Below are 25,226 nucleotides of genomic sequence, written 5' to 3' on the forward strand. Positions count from 1 at the left end.
TTTACTAAGATATAATTTACATACCAGAAAATTTGCCCTTTTAAAGTATATAATTCATTGTTCTTTGACAGGTTCATAAATTATACAACCTTCATGACTATCTAATTTTAGAACATTTTTATAACTCTTTCCCCCAAAAAACTTGTATTGATTAGTGATCATTTTCCATTTCCCCTTCTCCAAGCCACTGCCAACTACTAAACTATTTTCCTGATTTATCACTTATATATTCTGGACATTTCACTTAATTGGAATCACAAAACATATTTTACTTATCATATTTGTAATGTTTACCCATGTTGTAGTATATTTTAGTATACTTCATTTCTTTTTATTGATAAATAATATTCCATTGTATAGGTCTGTCATTCAATGCCTAAAATTTTGTCTATCCATTTATTAGTTGATGGACATTTGGGTTATTTTCATTTTTTGGCAATTATGAATAATGTTGCTATGAACAATCATATATAACGTTTTTGTGTAGACATGTGTTTTCATACTTCTTAGTTATATAAATAAGAATGGAATTTCTGGGTTATATGGTAACTCTATGCTTAACATTTCGACGAGGTACCAAACTGTTTTCCAGAGTGACTACACCATTTTGTAGTCCCTCCAGCAATGATGAGTGAAGGTTCTATATAACTTTTTATGATACATAGTTGAATTAAAGAAAAATTCTATCTCCACTTTTATAGAATAACCTTCAATTTTTATCACAGCATAATCTATATCGTAGTATATCTGGAACAACTCTGTTACCTCCTTAGACTGTAAGCAGAATTTAAGAGCTGGAACCTATTTTATCCATCTTTGTGATGCCAGCACAGTTTTTTAAAATTTAATTTTATTTTTTCAGTGTTCAAAAATTCATTGTTTATGTATCACAACCATGATCCAGAGTGGAGCCTGATGTGGGCACGACCAGGAGATCATGACCTGAGCCAAAATCAAGAGTCAGGTATTTAACTGACTGAGCCATTCAGGTGCCCCTGGCTAAGTCTTTACCAAAAATTTCTTTTTTTTTTTTAAGATTCCATTTATTTATTGAAAGACAGAGATCACAAGTAGGCAGAGAGGCAGGCAGAGGGAGAGAGGAAGGGAAGCAGGCTCCCCGCTGAGCAGAGCGCCTAATGTGGGGCTTGATCCCAGTGCCCTGGGACCATGACCCAAGCCAAAGGCAGAGGCTTTAACCCACTGAGTCACCCAGGCACCCCTTACCAAAAATTTCTTATGAGCAGTTGAAAAGGTTAAGAATACAAAGGAGTGGTTTTCCATATATATTTTCTTTCTGGAAAATGTGTCTTACAAAGCCCTTCCCTAGAAAGCAGTATTCTGAGACTTTTTTTCTTCTACTGACCAGAAAGATTCAGATATTAGAGGAAGTCCCCTAAGAGAAGAAGAAACAATGGCGTATTTTTTTTTTTTTAAGATTTTATTTATTTGACAGATAGAGATCACAAGTAGGCAGAGAGGCAGGCAGAGAAAGAGGAAGGCAGAGAGAGAGGAGGAAGCAGTCTTCCGGAGAAGCAGAAAGCCTGATGCGGGGCTCGATCGCAGGACTCGATCCCAGGACTCTGGGATCATGACCTGAGCTGAAGGCAGAGGGTTTAACCCACTGAGCTACCCAGGCACCCCAACAATGGTGTATTTCTTATGTAAAGTGTTGTTTTCCGAGTCCTGGTTGGCTCAGTTGGTTAAGTGTCTGCCTTTGACTCAGCATAAAATCTTTTAAAAATAAAAGAGAGTGTTGTTTTTATTATCTTTTATTGCTAGGGAAGGGACACTAAGATGATCAAAAGGGTAGGAATGAAAAAATTTCCAATAGCAGCAATAAACAAATGTTATTGAAATTGAAAATATTAGGTGTCCACAAGAAGACTCTTTTTATTAAAAACAATATGCCAGTGTGTTGTTACCTTAATAAATTTGACAAGGTCCAGAATCTAGACCTTTGCTGGGCAAATCCAGAAATTTGTGGGGTTTTTTTGGTTTTTTGTTTGTTTTTTTTCAATGTCTTTGAGTGTTAGCTAAACTCATATGAAGGAAGAGGAAGTTAATAATGTCATTTACCTGCTTAAATCCCTTCCATGGCTCCCCATTCCCTTCATCAAAGACCAAAACAAATAGCATAGCTTATACTCCGCTGTAGCTATACTGAACTACTATTTTTTTAGATATTTTATTGAAACATTCACATACCATTTACATACATATCTGGGAGATATTATGGGTTTGACTCCAGACCATTGCAATAAAGCAAGTATCATGGGACTGGGTGGCTCAGTGGGTTAAACCTCTGTCTTCGGCTCAGGTCCTGGTCTCAGGGTCCTGGGATCAAGCCCTGCATCGGATTTTCTGCTCAGTAGGGAGCCTGCTTCCCCCTGCCTCTCTGCCTACTTGTGATCTCTCTCTCTCTGTCAAAAAAAAAAAAAAAAAAAAGAAGCAGGTATCACAATAAAATGAGTCAAATGATTCTTCTGGTTTCCCCATGTAATTATTACATCTGAAAAAAGCAGTATACATACTTAATTTAAAAATACTTTATGGCTAAAAAATGCTAACTATCATCTGAGCTTTCAGGGGGTCATAATCACTGATCACAGATCACTATAAAAATATTGTAATAATTAAAAAGTTTGAAATATTGGAGAATTACAAAATGTGACACAGAGACACAAAGTGAGCATATGCTGTGGAAAAATGGTGCTGACAGACTTCTTGCACTCAAGGTTACCGCAAGCCTTCAATTTGTAAAAAGCGCAATTATCTGCTAAGTTCAATAAAGGGAAGCACAATAAAGCCTGGTACACATTATAGTTAACCCATTTATAGTGCAATTCATTCACTTTTTATTAGATTCACAGAGTTAAGCATCCATCACCACAATCAATTTTAGAATGTTTCCATTACCTGCAGAAGAAATTGCAAATCTCTTAACTATCACCTCCTCCAATCTACTCACTTCCACTAGCTCTAGCAACTACTAATTTATTTTCTATTTCTATATATTTGCCTATTTGGGATATTTCATATTAATCAAATAATACAATACATGGTCCCTTGGGCCTGGCTTCTTTAACTTAGCATGATATTTTCAAGGTTTATCCATGTTACAGCATGTATCAAGATTTTTATATTTCTGCATAATATTCCATTTTACGTATATATTCCATTTTTTCCTTCCATTCTTCAATTGTTGGATGTTCAGGTTGTTTCTACTTTTTAGCTATAGTGAATAATGCCGCTATGATCATCCATGTATAAATTTCCATGTGGACATATGTTTCCCACTTCCTTGAGTATATTCCTAGTAGTGAAATTGTTGAATCATGGGATAAGTATGTACCATTTGAGACACTGCCAGACTGTTTCTTCAAAGCAGCTGTACCATTTTACATTTCAGCCAGCAGTGTATGTGGCTTCTTCATTCTTGCCAACACTTGTTATTATTTACCTTTTTGATTATAGCCATCCTAGTGAGTGTGAAGTGGTATCCCAAGGCGGTTTTAATTTGTATTCCTGTGATGGTTAATGATGTCAGATATCTTTTCATTTGCTCACTGGCCATTTGTATCTCTTTGGAGAGCTGTCTCTTCAGACTTTTTGCTCATTCTTTAATTGGGTTATTTGTCTTTTTATTATTGAGTTGTAACTGTTATCTAAATATTCCAGAAACAATTTCTTATTATAATATATATGATTTGCAAAAATTCTCTCTCATTTTGTGGGTTGTCTTTTCACTTTCTGGATGATCTCATTTGAAGTGCAAAAATTATTAATTTTGATGGTGTCAAAATTTGGGTGGTGTCAGCTTGGGCTGCCACAGGCAGGATGGCTCACCGTAGTGTATGTTCTCACAGTTCTGGAGGCGGAAATCTGAGTCCAGGGTCTCAGTAGCCACGTTTTCTTCCTGACTTGCACATAGCTACTCTATGGCTGTGTCCTCATATCATAGAGAGCGAGCTCTGGTATCTCTTCTAATAAGGACAGAAGTCCCATCCTGAGAGCCTCACCCCCAAGACCTCATCTGAACTTAATGATCTCCCAAAGGCCCCATTTCCACATACCATCACACTGGGGATCTGGGCTTAAGTGTATGAATTTTGGGGAACACAATTCAGGCCATAGCAGATGGTGTCCATTTTATATCTTTTTCTTGTGTTGCTTGAGCTTTTAGTGTCATATCTAAGAAATCACTGCATAATCCAAGATTATAGTGTACCCCTATGGTTTTTCCCAAGAGTGTTAGAGTTTTCGTGTACTTAAGTGGTTTGTTTGTTGCTTGTTTTGACTTTAGGAAGTTGTTCATGCTGTTTCCTTGATCTGGAAAATATTTTACCCAGCATACCTTTTGCCTGGCTAATTCTTCGTCATTTCTCACATGTCATCTTAAATGCTTCCTCCATACACATACTTCCTGCAGGGGTTAGTTGAATGCTGAGGACCCTGGATATAGCCTCCATCACAGCACGAATCACATTGTTTTGTAATCGCTCCAGCTGCCTTTATTTACCATGTCTGCTTCACCATTGTGCACACTAGAACCTTTGAAAGAAATTACAGAGGCTCCTGCATATGAGGCATTCAGTAATATTTTATGGGGTCAATAAAGAAATAACCAAAATATCAACTTTTAATTTATGGTGAGAAATGGAATTGTCAAGCAGACCTGGTATCCAAACTGAGCTGACAAGGGCAAGTCTCTTCTCTGCAAAAAAAAAAAAAAAACACAGAAAATTGAATTATTCTAAGAGTATTTCTTGGTATCCATGGGCTCGGAACGTGTTATATTATTTGAACGTTTAATGGCACCATGTCATGATGGTATGTCCTGACAATTCCAGAGCTCACATACACTTGTCTCTGCCCCTTTTCTCACCATGACCATGATCCTTCAGCCTTGACTCCCTTTTAGAAAGAGTGCTTAGAAGACCATGCTAGCTTTTTCTTTCCCATTGTTTTTCTCTGTTATTTGGTGCTATTCCTTCCCCTTTCTTACTGACAAATTCTGCTTTACTTTTATACTAATACAGCATAATAGGACACAGAGTGTTATTCTCTGAGCTGCATTCCTCTTCTAAATGCTGCACACAGTAAAATTTTCCATGACAGGACAATATGTTTTAATATCCTTAATAACTTCTAGGGCACCCACTAGAGCGTTTTAACTCCGTGAATAGCAAACAATGTCATAGCCCAAATATTTTTGGCTATATAATTATAACTCTGTTGATTAGAGACATGATTTAGTTTTGTTTTGTTTAGAGTTAGAGCTTTGTTGGGCCATGTAGGGAGATTTAAATATTCAGCCTGAATGCTATTTTGTGTGCCTGGGAGTGTTCGCCACAGCAGGTGTTACCTAACCAGATGCTAAAGGCTTTTAAATTAATACGCAGCATCTTGTCAAACATGCCTCCTGCTTTACACCGTCAGAGCTGTTGAAAATTGGCTTTTCCTGCCAACAGAGTTGTCGGTTGGCAATGACTCAGCCCTGACATGCTTTAGCTACAATGCTTACTGGGCCAGGTGATTTTACTAACGTGCTTAGAATATTGAGTTTTAAATTTAAAAATAAATTTATAAATAAATTTCCAAATTATTTTCAAGCATTAAATGAGCAAAAAAGTGTCTTTTGGACATTGGTAGGAATAAAAGACTCATTCCCTCTCTTTCCATAAGAATGAGTCAAGCTCAAGGACAAGCTCATTAATTGGGTTAGAGAACTAAAAGGTTTGGTTCCTATGTGAAGGTTTCTTTCTGATGATCTTCTCTCTTTTCTCATGTATCTGATATAGTAAGACCAGGTTTGAGGGCCTTTCCTGTTCGGGGAAAAGTACAGGGGGAGCTGGAGCAGGTTAAACAGAAAGGATTCGTGGGCTTTGTCTTCGGTCTTGGTTCTAGCTCATTGAATTTGTCTTTGTCATTTCAGTAATAATATGCAGAGGGACCACAAGGTTTGGAGTTAGAGAAGCTACTCAAAGTTAGGATTTGGAAAGCTACTCAAACTTAGAGCCAGCACCCAAGAGGGAATGGTCTTAGCATGGTCCATTCTGCTCACCTGAGTCAGGAAATCCCTAAAAGGCTTTAGGCTGTAACCCTGAGTTCTGGCCAGACTTCTGGCAACTAGTCTGCTCTCAAATAACATCTCATAGCAACCAGCACAAGGGTTCACTGAAAACTCCTCAAATATGTTTCACCTGTAATTTCACTTTGGACTCCAGTCAACATCTTGAGTGTTGTGTAAGCCCCAGAGTAGTGGCAATAGGTGCAGTGAGAGAGATGTGGAGGGAATTACAGCAGATGAGGTCACCTGCGTTTTAGGGGGCTCTTAAGAACAGTTTTATGATGACCAGAAAATTTCTTCATAGTTGCTATCTTTGTAGACATTAATATTGTGCTTAAGAGAACAGAGTGTTATTTGATGTGTTTAAAGTAATATTAACCAAATTAATGGAAGAGTAAGAATATACTCTGTGCCAAGGAGCAAATGGGCACAACAAACCATTTGCTCTTACAAAAATGTGCTGAGTATTTTTACTGTGTCATGTTAATGTCAGTCGTTTTTCATCACGCTGTTCTGCTAATGATACGTAGGAATCTTTTCTTCTTGAGAACAATCCTACTGTCCCTTATTATTAGGATCTTCTAAAAGAAAAGTGTGTGTGTGTGTGTGTGTGTGTGTGTGTGTGTGTGTGTTGTGGGGAGTAGGGAGCTCAATGAAATTTATTTAACTAATTTATTTAAGTTGGTTGTAGGACTCTCAAGTTGCATTTCAGTTGCCATGAATGGGGGAAAATCTGCATGACTTCCTGAAGCACCTAATGAAATATACTATCCTAATAAAGAAAACTGACCTTAGAAGAAAACAAAATTATATGGAATGACTATAGATAGCTCAAAAATTATAGAGTGCATATTATTTATTGGACTGCTGTTGTAACCAGGACCTACAGTAGTCACATTTGCACTAATGATCTGATTTTTTTTTTTAACTTTAAGATTTTATTTTTGTAGAGCAGTTTTGGATTCACATCAAAATTGAGAGGGAGATACATTGATTTGCATAGACTCCCCCTTACTAACACGCGTAGACTCCCCCATTGTCCACGTCCCCTATCAGCTGGTACATTTTGTACCTTTGATGAGTCTACATTGACACATCAGTATCATCCAAGTCCATAGCTTATATTATAGTTCACTCTTGGTGTTAAATATTCTATAGATTTGAAAAATTTATAATAACATGTATCTATTATTACTATATAATAGTGGGTATTTTACCCTCCAAAAATTCTCTATGCCCTGCCTATTCATCCCAGCTCTCTCTGACTCAACCCCTGGCAACTGCTGTTCTTGGTTTTGTTTTGTATTGTCTTGTTGTTTACTGTCTCCACAGCTTTTTTTTTCTTTTTCCCCAGAATATCATATAATTGGAATTGTGCATTATGTAGCCTATTCAGAATGGCTTCTTTCACTTAATAATATGTATTTCAGGTTCCTCTATGTGCATTCATGGCTTGATAGCACATCTCTTCTTAGCACTCAGTAATATTCCATTGTCTGAATGGAATTTATCCATTTACCTATTGAAGGACATCTTGGTTGCTTCCAAGTTTGGACAGTTGTGAATGAAGTCAATATAAACTTCCATATGCAGGGATTTTTGTAGACATAATCTTTCAATTCTTTTGGACAAATATGAAGGAGCACATTGGTTGGATCATATGGACGAATTAAATCATTTTTACTCACACCATCCGAATAAAAAGGCACTGCTACCTACATTGCCTAGACAGACAATTATGGCTTAAAATGTTCATTGCTATTGGCTTACATATGAACCTAGCACTTTTTCACTATGAAATTGGTACTGTTTGAACCAAGCCACATATAACTTCTATGAGTAGGCAGAGGATAAGGCCACTTTACACATTAGGCATACAGAAGCATGGCTTTGGGCTCACAATATTCTTAGGGCCCATGCAGATGTTCCAGTTACTTTAAAACGTAAAAGAAATAATGAATATTATCTAGTCTGATTTATATTAATCTTTATATCAGCACAATAGTAAAATACAACTTTTAATACTTTTTATGAAAGAAAGGACCCACAAAGGCACAAGTTCCTAAGACCCACAAAAGTCATAATGCAGACAGAGTAGTCAATTTTGGGATATTGAAAAATATACTTCCCTCAAAATAGGTCCCCAATGAATCTATGATAGCGTTGCCTGTCCTCCAGTATTCAACGACAAAGATGAATCATTTCTAACAGCTTTTAAAGAATATCTGATATATGGGGCAGCGCTATACATAGTAGACAGATTAAAGACTAGAAAGCAGAGTAGAGATAAGATATAAGATAGGAACATTTCAGTGGGAATGTAATAGGTGAGGCATGGTAGGAGCGTGGTTTCATGCTTAGACAGCCTGAGCCTGCTTGACAGCACCTATGTTTGATTTCAACAAACACCTCCTTTTAGATGATGCCAGTTTCTTTGATTACAAGATTTTAGAAAACAAAAGTTATCTAGTACCTGTGTCTCCATCTACATTTTGTTTAGAAAACAAAAGTTATCTAGTACCTGTGTCTCCATCTATATATAAGAACCAACATGGTTCTTATAGCATGTTTGATTTTAAACAGATTCACAACTCTTAGGTCACTGTAATACATTAACATAATTTACTATTTATGTAGTTTAGGGAAAAGGCAACACAGTTCTCTCATTGGAATATGGATACATAAGAAATCAAGAGGGCACAAAATATTATTTGCATGGAGTCTAAATCTCATTTTCCTTTTAAATTGCGCAGCCTTACTCAACAATTTCTGTGAAAACTCTGAGAGTCCAGTTGTGCCTGTCAAATTGTATTAGCTATGCAGGCGATTCTACCTTCAAGCTATCTAGCCCAGGGCTGACCATGAAACATGGCTGTTTCACACAGTAATTTTGGATGACAGCTTTTCCTGAGCTCATGCAAGTCTAGGAGGCAATTATGAGACCAGAGGTCATTAACACTGCATTTGATTATATAACATAAGGTAGCAATAATAATAATAATAATAATAAATGTATATACATACAGAGAGAGATGGGGTATTAATTTCTGTAAAACACATGATTTTTATTGGCAAACTGAATTTCTATAGTCTCTTGTGAATTTATAACTGATATTCTGAGATTTGTATGTATATAAAATTTAAGGAATATATTAAGACATTTTTTATTAACATATATTAACAGGAGTACAGGTCTGTGAATCATTAGGCTTACACACATTTCACAGCACTTACCGTAGCACATACCCTCCTCCATGTTCATAACCCAACCACCCTCTCCCTACCCCTCCACCCCCAAGCAACCTTCAGTTTGTTTTGTGAGATTAAGAGTCTCTTAATGGTTTGTCTCCCTCCTGATCCCCTCTTGTTTCATTTTTCCTTCCCTATTCCCCAACCCCCCACCCTGTCTCTCAAATTCCTCATATCAGATTATATGATAATTGTCTTTCTCTGATTGACTTATTTCACTCAGCATAATACCCTCTAGATCCATTCACATTGTTGCAAACAGCAAGATTTCATTTCTTTTGATGGCTGCATAGTATTCCATTGTGTGTGTGTGTGTATTCTGACTGATGTGAGGTGGTATATCATTGTGGTTTTGATTTGTATTTCCCTGATGCAGAGTGATGTTGAGCACTTTTTCATGTGTCCGTTGACCATCTGGATGTCTTCATTGCAGAAATGTTTGTTCATGTATTCTGCCCATTTCTTGATTGGATTATTTCTTCTTTGGGTGTTGGGTTTGATAAGTTCTTTATAGATTTTTGGATACTAGCCCTTTATCTGATATGTCATATACAGATGAAGTCCGAATAGTTCATTTTTGCCCTTGGTTCCCTTGCCTTTGGTGATGTTTCTAGGAAGAAGTTGCTGTGGCTGAGGTTGAAGAGGTTGCTGCCTGTGTTCTCCTCAAGGCTTCTGATGGATTCCAGCCTCACATTGAAGTCTTTCATCCATTTGGAGTCTATTTTTGTGTGTGGTGTAAGGAAATGGTTCAGTTTCATTCTTCTGCATGTGGCTGTCCAGTTTTCCCAGCCCATTTGTTGAAGAGACTGTCTTTTTTCCATTGGATATTCTTTCCTGCTTTGTTGAATATTAGTTGACCATAGAGTTCAGGGTCTATTTATGGGCTCTCTATTCTGTCCCATTGCTCTGTGTATCTGTTTTTGTGCCAGTACCATACTGTCTTCATGATAACAGCTTTGTAATGGAGCTTGAAGTCTGGAATTGTGAGGCCACCAACTTTGGCTTTCTTTTTCAGCATTCCTCTGGCTATTTGGGGTCTTTTCTGGTTCCATAAAGATTTTAGGATTATTTGTTCCGTTTCTTTGAAAAAAAGGGATGATATTTTGATAGGGATTGCAAAGACTTTCTGTTTTTTTGTCTTCATCTCTTCAATGTAATATTTCTGTTATTAATTTGTTCTAGAAAATACATCCTATGGTATAGGAAAGGAGTTATAGATCATTATACATGTAAATTTATGTGTAATTATATTCAAAGACATGTGGATTTAAAAGACAAAGCTTTCCACTGAGGATTACAAATAGAATTGCTAGAAGAGTTTTCAATTTTCAAAAGAGGAGACACCAAAATATAGTAAATTGGGGGTACAGCCTAAGGAAGTCATTATAAAAACATTTTGAAGTCGTTAATTTTGTCTAATTTAAATGCTAGATGGTCAAGTCAGCATGCTTCCATGCCATATGCTTTCCTCAGAGCTATTTTTGATTTGCACAAATGTTAGATGGTTGGAGAATAAACTTAAAAGATGCTTTTTTTGTGGTTGGTGAGGTTGTTGGTGGTGCTTAAGTGAAGCTGAATTCCAGCTCACCCTTTATTTTTTCTCTTCTCTCTCAGATTGGTTTGCACCTAACGGTTTTTCAGCCAATATGTACTCAGATAAAGTGCAGAAATAAGGCCATCACCAGCTAATTAATAAAGTGGCCCACAAGATTAGAGAACGCAGGTTTAATTGGAAGGTAAAGAGTGTTAAAATTGTAATTATGATGAATGGATTGTCAGAGATTACTCTGGAGACTGCTGCCTGGTGTCAATGACTTTAAATTAAAAGGTTGAATTTCCCTTTTGTCATGCAGCTTCTCCTGACCTGCTTTTCTGAGGTGAGGATTCACCTACTAAATCAGGGCCTTTCCAACATTCAGTTAATGAGAAAATATGTCCTTTCTCTTTTTCCAAATAAAGCCCCTCAAGTCAGCGCACCAACCTGAAATGAGTCAGAGAAGTTAGCGGTCTATTTCAGTCCTGTATTTAATATTAAACAGAAAATGCATCTCAAGATGAACATATGTAAAAGTAGAATGTTTTGCATCTGTTTGAAGATGGACAACCTAGTAGGCTGTGATGAGTTACCAGGTAAAAGGAAGCATGAGGAGAAGGGAAGAGAAATGATGGCCAGAGGAAGCTCTGAGTCTAAACACTATCCTCCTGTCCAGGTTACTCCAATAGAATGTAATTAGGTGCAGAAACTGAGGGAATTTGTATCTCGCCCTTGTAGCCTTCACTTTTAATACATACAGGAACCAAGATTAGAGAAGCTTCTTTGCGTGAAACCAATTGAGAGCAACTCACTACCGCAAGGGCTATTTTTTTAAATATAAGTAACTCAGACACTTGAATTACTCAAGTTTATCCTTAGCTCTGATGCCAGCAAGCACAGGCAAAACCACTTTCAAGATACCAAGGCAGGTTACCTCTGCTCTGGGGATCTGACAGGCCTATGGGAGATGGGGACCAGTCTGGGCTTTGCTAGAATTAGTTAATCTCCCTCCCTCTCTCTCTCTCTTTTTTTTTTAAGATTTATTTATTTATTTGAGAGAGACAGAGCAGGCTTGCACGCACCAGTAAGTGGAGAGAGAGACAGAGAGAGAGAATCTCAAGCAGACTCCCTGCTGAATGTGGAGCCCTACACAGGACCCATGAGATCATGACCTGAGGCAAAACCAAGAGTCAGACATAACTGATGAAGCCACCCAGGCGTGCCCATAGAGTTAGTCAATGTCCTTTAATCAAGTTTTTTTTTTTTAAATAAGATTTGTAAATTAGAATTAGGGATGTACAGAAATTAGATGACTTGTGTTTGTTGTAAGAAGTGATACTTTAAAATTTTTTAAGTTACTAACCAAAAAAACTTCTCTCTCTCATATATATATATATATATATATATATAACAGAAAAAAATTATGGTTTTGCTTGGCTATGTTTATTTAAATTACAGTGTAGTTAATATACAGTGTGGTACTAGTTTCAAGTATATAGTATAGTAATTTAATAGTTGCATATATTAGTGTTCATCAGGATAAGTGTACTCTTTTTTTTTTTTTAAAGATTTTATTTATTTATTTGACAGAGAGAGATCACAAGTAGGCAGAGAAGCAGGCAGAGAGAGAGAGGAGGAAGCAGGCTCCCTGCTGAGCAGAGAGCCTGATGCGGGACTCGATCCCGGGACCCCGAGATCATGACCTGAGCCGAAGGCAGCGGCTTAACCCACTGAGCCACCCAGGTGCCCCAATGTGTACTCTTAATCCCTTCATCTGTTTCACCTATCCCTCTCCACCCAGTCTCCCCTCTGGTAACCATGAGTTTGTTCTCTCTAGTTAAGAGTCTGTTTCCTGGTTAGTTTCTTTTTTATTTCCCCTTTGTTCACTGTTTTGTTTCTTAAACTCCACATATGAGTGAAGTCATTCGTTATTTATCATTCTTTGATTGGTTTATTTTGGTTAACATTATACTCTAGGTCCATCCATGTTGTTGCAAATGGCAAGATTTCATTCTTTTTCGTGGCTGAATAAAATTCCATTACACACACATACACACACACACACACACATACATGCATATATACACACATACACACATACAGCACACCTTCTTTATCCATTCCTCTATTGAGAACACTTGGACAGATTCCATAGTTTGGCTTTTGTAAGTAATGCTGCAATAACCATGAGGGTGCATATGTCCCTTCAAATTAGTGTTTTTGTATTCTTAGGGTGAATACCTGGTAGTGTGATATGGGATCCTATGGTAGTACTGTTTTTAATTCTTTGAGGAACCTCTATATTGTCTTCCACAGTGGCCATACTAGTTTGCATTCACACCAACAGTGCACGGAAGTGTTCCTTTTTTCTCCACATCCTCACCAACACTTGTTGTTTCTTGAGTTTTTAATCTATCCATTCTGACAGTTGTGAGGTGATATCTCATTGTGGGTTTGATTGGTGTATCCCTGATAATGAATGATGTTGAGCATCTTTTTATGTGTCTTCTGGCCATCTGGGTGTCTTCTTTGGAGAAATGTCTGTTCATATCCTCTGCCCACTTTTAAATTGGATTATTTGTTTATTGGGTGTTGAGTTGTAAAAGTACTTCATATTTTGGACACTCACCCTTTATTGGATATGTCATTTGCAAGTATCTTCTCCCATTTGGTTGGTTGTCTTTTAGTTTTGTTGGTTGTTTCTTTTGTTGTGCAGAAGCTTTTTCATTTTGATGTAGTCCCAGTAGTTTATTTTTTGCTTTTCGTTACATTTTAAAGTAACTAATCTACATGGTGAGCTGAATTACTTTTGAGGGTGATATAGCTAGAAATGATTCACTCGAGTAAATGTTGCTTAAATGGTGAATGCCTGAATGTGTATAAACATATTGAGAGCAAAAACTTTAGCTTGCTCCCTTTATTGTCATCTCCCTAGCACTTAGAATGATGTCAGTACACAGGAGTGCTCATAGGAGAGAGAGAGAGAGAGAGAGAGAGAGAGAGTGTGTGTGTGTGTGTGTGTGGTAGGTACTTGAGTACATGTCAAGAAAGAGCAGTACATTCCCCTTGGTCTGAGCCACTTTGTGTCTTGACTGTTCTTTAAAATTCCAAGAAAAAAATAGAGTAGGGAAGGTCATTTTGGTTCTGGGGAGAAGTAGGAATTTTGGCAGACTGCATTTGGGAAACCAAATGATTGGTCTGAAAAGTTGTTGAATATGGCTTGTGGTTGGTAACTGTTCTACTTCTCCTGTGTCGGTGACTCTAAGCAAGCTCAACTCTTCCTATAGTGAATTCAGGTGTGGTGGAATATGAGTGAAGTTTTCTTCTAACATTTGTCTTTGCTGTCTTCAGCTTCTGAAAATCTCTCTGTCATTTTACAATCACTGAAAGCAGGACAAATTAGAAAAGGAAAGCCTATGGTCAAGAGGGAAAAACAACAAATTGTCATCACCTATACCACTGAGTGACTGTCTAACATTGGTGAATTTCTTAACCTCTCTAGGCCTCAGTGAGACTTGTTTTTAAGACTATATTCTTCCAGCAGTTTTAGGTTTCTAGCAAAATTGAGGGACATGTACAGAGATTTCCCATATACCTTCTTCCCCCACACATGTGCATCCTCCCCTATTTTCAGCATTTCCCCATCAAAGTGTCCAATACAATAGATGAACCCCATCACCACCTGAAGTCCACAGTATACATTACCCTGGATAATTATTTTGCTCTTGGTGTCATACATTCTGCTGTGGGTTTAGACAAATATATAATGACATGTATCCAACATTATTCCATGCAAAGTAGTTTCACTGCCCTAAAAATCTTTGTTCTACCTATTCGTCCCTCTCCCCCAACCTAACCCCTATCACTGACTGATCTCTACAGTTTTGCCTTTATCATGTGCTTGAAATCATACAGTACCTAGCCTTTCTAGAATGGCTTCTTTCACTTAGCAGTATGCAATTAAGTTTCCTCCATGTCTTTTCCTGTCTTGATAGCTTGTTTCTTTTTAGCATTGAATGATATTCTACTGTATGGATGAACCAGAGTTTATCCATTCACCTACTGAAAGGCATCTTGGTTGCTTTCAAGTTTTGGCAGTTATGAATAAATCCATTATAAACATCCATGTGTATGTTTTTGTGTGGACATATCTTTTTTAACTCCTTTGGGTAAATGCTAAGGAGTGGGTTTGCTGGATTACATGAGTATATAGTTTTATTTAGTGATATTCTAGTATTTTGTTGCAGTTTTATTATGATTAATGAGATAATCAATATAAATTGCCTGGCAGAGAACCTGGCATATTATAAGGGCTGAACCAATGTTAATTATAATTTGTGTCATTATCATCTCATAAACGATATATAAAACTCCATTCATTTTGACAGTAGATACAGCAGAGAGAAATGTCAGAGGGAAAATGTAAAAACATTTGATGGTTAGCTCTATATGAGGCATCTGCCTCTACTGCAGTCCCGGATACACAGAATGTGCTTGTCTAATTCATGTTGCTGTGCATGGAAGGTATACTTTGCCTTGGGCCTCTTAGTTCCCCTACTTCCTTTGGACTAATTAGGAATGTTAATACGGGTAATTATAAGTAATGGTTATCTAATTCCTCAGATAAGGGTAAAAAAAAAGGACTGCTAAATGCACTTCAAATCTGAATCATATAAACCTGATGAACAGCTAGGGTCACATGGAATAGAGAAAAATCACTACTAGATGAGTGGTCTGGAAAGCAATGTTCACAGTCTAACTCTGTATGGGCTGTGAACTTAACAAACTTGGGTTTGAGTCTTAATATTTCAGTTTCCTTGGCCATCAAAAGGGAATGAGACTCACCCACTGGTTATTTAGAGAGCAAGATGAGATAAGGAACTTCAAAGTAGTGCCTGAAATTTTCTAAGAAGTTAATAAATTTAAAATTAATCTTAATACATAGAGACACCAAATAGCTTGCTTAGATTCAGTTCCACGATAATAAATCCAAGGTCATCTAGCACCAGTAACATCATGACCAATTTCTATCCTCAGTTTTGAATATATGATTGCTCAGTGCACTTACAGATTTGTATTTTCTGTTTTCTAAACATAAAAAGCATATTTCTCCATTGTAGAGAGTTTTGATGATAAAAATACATAGGAGGAAGCAAAACCAAACCAAACCAAACCAAACCAAAGCTCACTTATTATTTTAGTACCTGGAAATATCAGAAAATATCAGAAATATTTTTCTGATAAAATATCAGAAATATTTCCTTCTGATATTTTATCTTTCTATAGATCAAAAGCTAAATCTCTAGAAAAATAAGCCTAGATATAAGTTTCTTAAAAGTGGTCTGATGTTAAATAGAGATTTAATTTATAGTTTGTTTAATAATCTTAATAAGTATAGGATTACTTCTAAAGGCCTTTATGTTAAAGCATGTAATGTGGCATCGTCATTTTCTTTTGTCCATCAAAATTATGCTGTTTTTATAAAGTTTTGGTCTTTTTATGGAAATATTCATTGTTTTCTACTTGTTGCTTATATCCATTCTCCACTAAAATAGAAAGCCCAGAGACTATCAACAGCATTTAAGCAGGCAGCAATCAGGGGAGAAAACATTTATCTGTAATGCCAGCCTAAATGTAACAATGAACTCTTTCATCTTGATTCTAAGCTCCAAGTTACTCTGAGGTCTTTGAAGTACCCACTTGGTCTAAAGCCACTCAAAGAGAAACTCAGCAAAATAAGTGGTTTGAAGCAAACAAAAATATAAACCCTAAACCTTTCCCAGCTTTGCATAATCATCATACTCATTTACTTTTGGCTGTATTTCCCTTTATAGAATTTAGGTTAACCATAACTGTCTCCCTGATTTTCATTTTTATTTTTCATCTTCTGACAGTGCCTTCTCAGCATGGAACTGTTTTCCCAAATATTTAAATATTTGACAAGCATCAGTTTTATTACTGAGAATTAATTTTAATGATTTAATGATTTAATGATAAGCATGGGCCTATTTACTATTTTTCAAAATCATTTTAAAATAGTATTTGCTTATAAGTTAGAGTAGCCGAATAATTGAATTAAGTTTCTTGATTTTCTTTTTATGTAATCTGTACTGTGTCTAAACTCTCTGCTTCATGGTAAAAACACGCAGATCATACAATTTCGGATCTTATTTTGGGGAGGCCATTGAAGAATCCAAATTGTCATTTGTCACGTGGAGAAAGGATTACTCCAGTACCCTCAATATTTTTTTCTAGCAACATTTAATCCATTTTCACTTATAGAAATTGAATACTGTTGAGCAACCACTATGTTTTAGACATTGAGAGTGTGGCAATGAAGTCAGACAAAATCCCAATTCACATGGAGTTTATGTTTCAGAGAAAAGGACAGAACAAGCATAAATTAATAATTTGCTGGATGATGTTATTAACTCTTACTTATTATTTTGTAAGAGGAACATTTGCTTTATCTTGTTAACATACAAATGAACTTCTTAATCCCTGAATAGCATGTTTAGTAGCATATTTTGTGGTTGTTGTTGGTAGTGGTTTTATTTTGTTTCGTGTTTGTTTTCTGATGACTTAGTTTGAACATTGCTGTATAGAAATGAAAGTATAAGATTTTTGGAGTTGTTCACAAAATTAGCCAAAATTAAATCATTCTGTATTATTAGTGTATCACCATAGTGATGTTAATTTCAATGTGCTGTATCTGATACATTTTGAAACATAGTATATTCACTCACCAAAGCAGCATATTACAATAAAATATAAATGTTAAATATCATAGGGTAGCATTTTCTCAACATTGAAATCAAATTAATTTAACAACAGCAATATATATAGAGGCCAGTCATTGAAAATTCATTATTCCCATTTTTTACATTCAAATTATATCTTGATTTTTTTAATTCCCTTTGAAAAAAATTTTTTTATATATTGAAATATGTCTTCAAATATTTTTATTCCCTTTTCAGGAATTTGCTGCACTGACAAAAGAATTAAATGCCTGTAGGGAGCAACTTCTAGAAAAGGAAGAAGAAATTTCTGAACTTAAAGCTGAAAGAAACAACACAAGAGTAAGTATAAAACTGCATCTGCTTGGAATCAATTTCTTATACAGTTCAGTGGCTTACTCCTCTATACTCATAAGAATATAATCATTTAAAAACTTGAGGAAGACTTTAAGCAGACACCAACTCATAGTCTGTTACTTAAAGTAACAAAGACTATTCTACAAAACTCAAAACAGGAAGGCCAGAAACCTAAATTACAGTCTCAACTTCCAAATCATTATGTTGCCTCAGAAAATGTTTTTATTCCTTCTGGCCTTTGCTTTCTTTAACTTTAAAGAGAAGGACTGGATTTTGATAGTCTTAAACTTTCAAACTGTTGTATTGGTGGAGGGGGCCAATACTCCAAGACTGGAGGTGGTCAGAGAAGGAGAGACTTAAGAGGGTATGAGTTTCCATTATGGGGTGATGCGAGGAAGTGGCTTGGCATTGGTCCTCACCTTGTTAAAATGTATAAAACCGCTGGAGCAGAACTCTCCTAATTAAAAGAGGCATAACTTTTCTATTTTGGAAGATTGAGGAGACTTCCAGTTCTGATGTCATGGTTTTGACGGACTTGACTATTTTCTGCTCTTGGAAACCCATGTCTTCTTTCAGTCTCATGCCCTGTGACAGTGAAGTCCAGAATTTGATCAAAGATGCTATTTTTTCTTGTTCAGAAGAAAAAGTCACTAAATTTCACGAAATATGTAAATCACCAGGTTACCTATAACTGAGAACAGTTTCTCTACCAAAAGAATGTAGAGGAGAAGACACTTTTGTGTGGATATGTAGTTCAATTTCAACATGAAGTAGGCGAAAAATATTTTCATTGTTAAAACTCTGATAGATCAATGCTAAATACTGAGAAAGTGGGGTATAGTTAATCGTGTATTCATTTGGTGATTGGTCTCAGAGAGTAACATAAAAATCATAGCTCCACAAACAGTGAGCTTGTGCCTTTAATGAGGAATACCATGTATCAATAATGGTTATATGATCAAACTCAAATTATCTCCTTCATCAGGGTCTTATTTTATGCTAAAGAAAGTCCACCCAGTATACAGACAAAGAATTGGTTTTCATTGAGACTATGATAAGCCAGTCATATGGACTGCCTCAAATAGAACATGACAAGGACAGTTTATATCATCTTATCAGGTGTCAGATGATATTTTTCTATTTCTTTCTCCCTGTTGGTATTTTTTCCCCAACCTTGATTTCTTACTCAGAATTTTTTCATGCAAATATAAAGGTTACTTCTGCCATGAGATTTGTTCTTCCCTATTTCACTATTTTCCATTCTAATGCTTTAGGCTACATTCCCTGATATAGCATAGTATAGCCAAATGTAAAAGTAGGATTGGGAAGCTGAACATGGTAGGAAATGTAAACTTCTTGGTAGACTTTCAACTAATTCTCATATTTAAAATGCACCAGAAACTCTTCTTTTAGCTGTGTATTTTTCCTTTATACAACTTTTTTTCCCCCTACAGCCCTTTACTCCTTTCTGATTTCCTATGAAGGATATGTTATAATTACCCCCATTTTACAGATGAGATAACTTCTCAGAAAAAGGCAGATAACTTGCTGGAAATTAGGCAGTGAATAAACAGAAGAGAAAAGAGATTTGAAAGCTAAGGCAGTCTAACTCCAAAGCCTGTGCCCTCAGCCGTGAGGCCATTAGCACAGTTATGCAAGTTCAATCCATGGAGGAGACCCTGGATGGCTTAGTCGGTTAAGCATCTCTTGATTTTAGCTCAAGTCATGATCTCAGGGTCATGGGACAGAGCCCCCCATCGGGCTCCGCACTCAGCTGGGAGTAAGTATGCTTGAGATTCTCTCCCTTTTCCCCAAGGTGTGTGTGCTCTCTCTCAAATAAATCAATAGATCTTTTAAAAAAAAAGTTAGATTCACGGAAGTACTCCAAAATTGACAACAGCTTAGAAAAGACTTTGCCCTAAGAGTAACCCATTGCAGTATGGAGTACATCATTTCTTCCTGATTATGACTAATTTCAGAGAACTAGGAGGTCTGGCGGCAGCATCCATACACTCTTCACTCTATTACACTCCATGAGGCCCAGAAGTACCTGTGACTGTTGCACCTGCAGAGGAACCTTGGGGGATAGAGGCAGTAAGGCAGGCTACACTTACGATACCTCTTCAGGGGTCAAAGTGAGAAAAATACAGATGCTAAATTCCATTAGGGTAACAGAATTTGAAGTCATTAATAAATGCGACTTTAAACATAAATAATAGTTACTTTGAAAACATGAATAAAACTGGAAAACAGTTTTTCCACCCTCCTTAAAGCAGTGGTGCGGAGGACTTTTGTTGTTGATTAGGGAAAATAGGGAAATAGATCTACGAAAACTTCTCTGTGTAAACTATCAATTATATAACAACTTCCTAAGTTACATAACCACCTGTCAACCTCCCCACCACACAGAAAAATATCCAGGGCTAAAAATCAGACATATATTCTCTCTTCCCCCATAGTGCCATCTTAAATTTGCCAAATATAATACTTTTTATAGTTTTTATAATAGTTTCTCCTTTACATGTTCTGTTTTTTGGGGTTTTTGTTTTGTTTTGTTTTGTTTGTTTCTTGCTATAAACACCTACTTATTAGTCATGGAGAAAGAGCAACAAGCTAGTATTTCCTTCTCACACCTAAAGAGAATTTGATTGGTATTATACTGTAAGGAAGTTTAAAGTAGGAGTATCTCAATTTCCAGAGTCCTGATACCTGTGACTCTCTTTCCATTTTGACTAGTTAACATATGCTAATGAACTGAGACAAATAACACAAAAGAAGACAGTCCACAAGGAGAACTCCTAGAGGATAGAGTATGTGTGTTAATTTTGAATATCATCAAAAACAATAGATGAGAAAGGGCTCTACTGTATAATATTTGAATGAATTATATCTTGTCCAAATAGAAAATAGACGTTTCAGAGGAAGTTCAATGGATAAAGTTTATCTGATGTATCAGATAATAAGAATGATAATATTATATAGCTAACATTAGTTACCTGTGAAATGTTTTCTTAAGTGTTTTGTATGTTTAACCCACTTTGTTTATCCTTACAGCAATCTTATTATCCCCACTTAACTTATGGGAAAACTAGCATATAAATAATTTGCCCAGGCTGCTACATGGCTTTTAAGTGACACATATAGGGAATCAACTCCTCAGCTTAACCACTGGCTATGTATTTAAGAACACATATACCTAATGTCACTCACAAATCATACATGATACAAGGGCTCATGGTTAGGGAAAAACAGAGTTTGTTCATTATTTTATAGTTCAGTTCTAATGTTCAGTACTTTATTTTGCATTAATTGTATGCGAAGTAATGTATGAGGTATTTATTCTGATGTCAGAGCTGAAAGTTTTGGCCATTTATCATTTTGTCGCTATAGCAACACCTGGTTCCCAGCTCAAAAAAAATGAATGAATGAAAGAAATGAAAGTAGTCACTATATTCAGCTGCCTCAAGTAATTAAATTGAGGACATCCAAATAAAATCATTCTAATATTAATGTTTGTACAAAAATAGAAATTTCAAAAATTGTAGAGAGTATTTACAGAAACATTCAAAAAGCTTTATTATTGGGGCACCTGGGTGACTCAGTTTGGTTAAGTATCTGCCTTTGACTTTAGTCATGATCCCAGAGTCTCCACATTGAGCTCCCTGCTCGGTGGGGAGTCTGATTTTCCCTTGGACCCTCCCCCCATTCTTGTTCTCTTTCTCTCACTCAAATTAATAAATAAAATCTTCTTTTAAAAAACTTTATTGTTTAATATTTTCACACTGATAAAAGTGTAGAAAAACTGATTAAATAAAATTTGTTATTTCTAAAACTTCTCTGACCATACTTAGGCAAATTATATGTAGAGAAAATAACTTACTCCTGTCATTATTTCAACTTAACTCAAATTGACTACTGAACCTTACCATATTTTGGCAGAATTAATTAATGAAAAAGTAAAAGAAAACCAGGAATATTAAACTAGTTATTATTTCTTAATATCAAAGTGGAGAATTTTTATTGTTGCTTTAGAACTGTTTTAACTGTTTTTGCGGCTGAGTATCTCAAAGAAAGTTTTTTATTATTGGCAGTGTTTTAGAAAGTAGCTATTGTGAGGCTTTGAAAAAGAAGTTACAAGGGGACTCAGTTGGTTAAGCCTCCAACTCTTGATTCTAGCTCAAGTCTTTATCTCAGGGTCATGAGGTAGACCTCCTGTCAAGCCCCAGGATGAACCTCAGGTCAGGCTCTGCACTCAGTATGGTCTGCTTGAGATTCTCTCTCTCCCTCTCTCTCTTTGAATGAGTGAGTGAGTGAGTGAATGAATAAATAAAATCTGTTAAAAGAAAGTTAAAGCTGTTATGATTTCAAGAGCTACTCTTAATGTTAATTATAAATAATGAAGCTGTAATTTCCTCTTACAGGTCATCAACTAAAAAACTTAATGGCCCTTAATTTAAGTTAAAGATTTAATTTGAAGCATTCTTTACCATGCCTTTACTTTTGTTTTCAGCCACAAAATTATATAAATGAACATTTAAATACAATGAGACAACTGTCATAACTAAAGAGAAGCTTCCCATTCTTGACAAGCCTCTGTCTACACTAGTTAATAAAATCCCTCCAAACATGTTTCCTTAATGAATTGAAAGTGCAGTCCAGTTGAGAAAGAAAGAGCTTCATAGCCAAGGCAGGTAAAGATACATGTGTGGATGCAGGCGTACGGATATCTGAAAGTGCTCTGCTAGGGTATGATAAACAGAAGAGGGACTGGACATACGCCCTCCCAACAGCTATTGCAGCGTGGGATTCAAATGTCTACATAGAACCATAGGGAACTGTAAACAGTAGTTGAGAGTAGAGGATGTTGAGTTCACTGAGCATAAAAGCAACTAATTTACGTTTCTCATTCTCAGGTGTTAGTGTTGTGTTCTGTGGCCATATGACAGCAGCTGACATTATGCTGAATTCAAATCTAATAAGAGGTTGTATAATTTTAGAAATTTAGTTAAGAAATTTCCAATGATGCAATATGTACATATGTACATATACTATGATACATTTGCATATATGCAGGCTGTGGTCATTTAAAATGAATCCTAACATAGGATTAGTGGTCATTATGCAATCCTTGTAATCCCTTAGGTAGACCAAAGAGAGTGCCTTCTGCAAGACTTATTAAATATTAGATGAAAGTGTAGCTCCTAGCAAAGGTGTACAATTAGTAGCTTGTTAGTGTTATCTTTGTGAGTTCTTCTTTATTTTTCATTTATTTTGATTTCTGAGCTTAGAAGCCATGGATATATGCTAGATTTGAACATTTTGGCCTCATTCTCCAGAACAGATAACTTACGTTTATCTTACTTCAATTCAACAAATGAATATTGAACATATATTCTATAGAATATTTTTCTAAGTATTGAGGAGTATTGAGGATGAGCTAAATTATTAAGCCTCTAAGAAATCGGTTTTATATTAGTAACACATTTCTTGGTTTTATTATTATATGTTATAACGTTTTATATTATAACATATACATATAGATAGATAGATAGGTGTATATATATTATCCTAATTGCATAAAACAGTACAGCTTAACTGTTTTAATCAGGAAGACATTAAGGAGTATAAGAAATCTCCAAACCTAGAAATCTCCAAACCTAGTTTCCATGCACAATGCCTAGGACCATATTTCTTAGCCTTGTGAGTTTTCCTTACATTCCTAGTCCTAGAAACATGTAGCCTCTGCTACTATCTGTGCCAACAAAATGGGCCCCCCGCCTAGCATGGTTCCTCACTGGGCTCCCTTCAGGATCTGTCCTGTGTGGGTGGCTCTGGTTGGTCGACTCTTAAGTCACATGTCTGCCACCTAGTGGTTAAACATCCCAGGGAAGTGTTTTTTGTTTCCAGTATTGGGAAGATGATGTTCAGCATTCAGGAAATTATCAAAGATGGAGGGTATGTACAGAAGATTTTGGGCAACCACAAATACCAAGACTCGACTACAACCTAACTTTTATTATACTCTTTTCCATGTTAAAATTCTAACAACAGCAGTACTGACATATATCTATCTACCCAACAATACAACCGTACTTCTTTTTTTTTTTCTTTTTTGAAGATTTTATTTATTTAACAGACAGAGATCACAAGTAGGCAGAAAGGCAAGCAGAGAGAGGAGGAAGCAGGCTCCCCACTGAGCAGAGAGCCTGATGCGGGTCTCGATGCGGGGCTCAATGCCGGGCTCGAACCCAGGACCCTGGGATCATGACCTGAGCTGAAGGCAGAGGCTTTAATCCACCGAGCCACCCCGGCACCCTGCAATACAAACCGTATTTCTTAGGCAAAAACAAAATCACCTTTTCTCAGAAAAGAAGATACATGCATCCAGCTACATGACCAGGGTTCTTCCATTTGTACATTCCTGCTCTTATTAAATCTCAGTCATGTATTAATATTCTGTAGCTTATGGACTACTTTAATGTTAATCAGAATCAAATGCCCAATATAAAATAGAATAAAAGGGGAGAATAACTTAATTTACATTATGTATATGCTATAATAACAACAACAAAAAAGATCCTCTCTTCTCCAAGTGGTTAAAAAGTCCTATTGCCTATTATAAATTCCAATTCTAAGCCTTCATTCCTGGACATCTGTATATGAACCAATATATACTCATCACCAACTCTAAGTATATACTAATTTCAGGATGGTAGCTCCCCAGCCTAGCCATGTGTGATCTCCAAGAAAGAATTAAGATAGACTCTTCCTTGGATCATTTAACCATTTGTAGGATCACCTGCTTCTGAATGATATGATAGCACGGTGAAACCAGGCTGGGAGCATTAGTCAACTGTATTACTCCTTTCACTGTAAAATGCATGTTCTTTTTTTCTCTTTTTTTGTTCAGAGGTAATGTCATATATGATAAGACTATAAGCAAAAATCTGATAAGATGGTATTGCTAGTAGAAGCAGAGCCATTAGAGAAGGCAAATCCATATCCAGAAAGAAAACATTTATTACATTAAGAATAGAGAGTTGCCCCCTCCTTGATGGAAGGGATTTCCTGTACTCTCCTTGCTTCAGGGTAACTAGCTGGTCTCTAGGTATACATTATGAAATAGGTTCAGAATTGATGGCTGCAGCTAATCAGTTGGCCCTTCAGCTGTGGTGATAACCCTATCAACCTTAATTGTGAGCAGCCCATTTTGCCAGGTCAATGAGTAACTTCTATCCCTGAAACCTTAGGCACTTTTTTATGGCCATTGAGCAAATGT

General features: G+C 36.3%; 1 protein-coding gene across 15 annotated transcripts in view; it reads left to right on the top strand.

Annotated features, from left to right (window-relative positions):
* Positions 1-25,226, top strand: part of PPFIA2 (PTPRF interacting protein alpha 2) — a 482,999-nt gene that overhangs the window by 267,782 nt on the left and 189,991 nt on the right. For all 15 annotated transcript variants that reach the window (XM_032346888.1, XM_032346893.1, XM_032346892.1 and 12 more), the window contains one exon: positions 17,831-17,932. In XM_032346888.1, coding sequence (XP_032202779.1) covers positions 17,831-17,932 — 102 coding nt within the window. The remainder of the gene's footprint in view (positions 1-17,830; positions 17,933-25,226) is intronic.

Source organism: Mustela erminea, chromosome 6 (genome assembly GCF_009829155.1).
Source record: "Mustela erminea isolate mMusErm1 chromosome 6, mMusErm1.Pri, whole genome shotgun sequence".
Classification (NCBI taxonomy): Eukaryota; Metazoa; Chordata; class Mammalia; order Carnivora; family Mustelidae; genus Mustela; species Mustela erminea.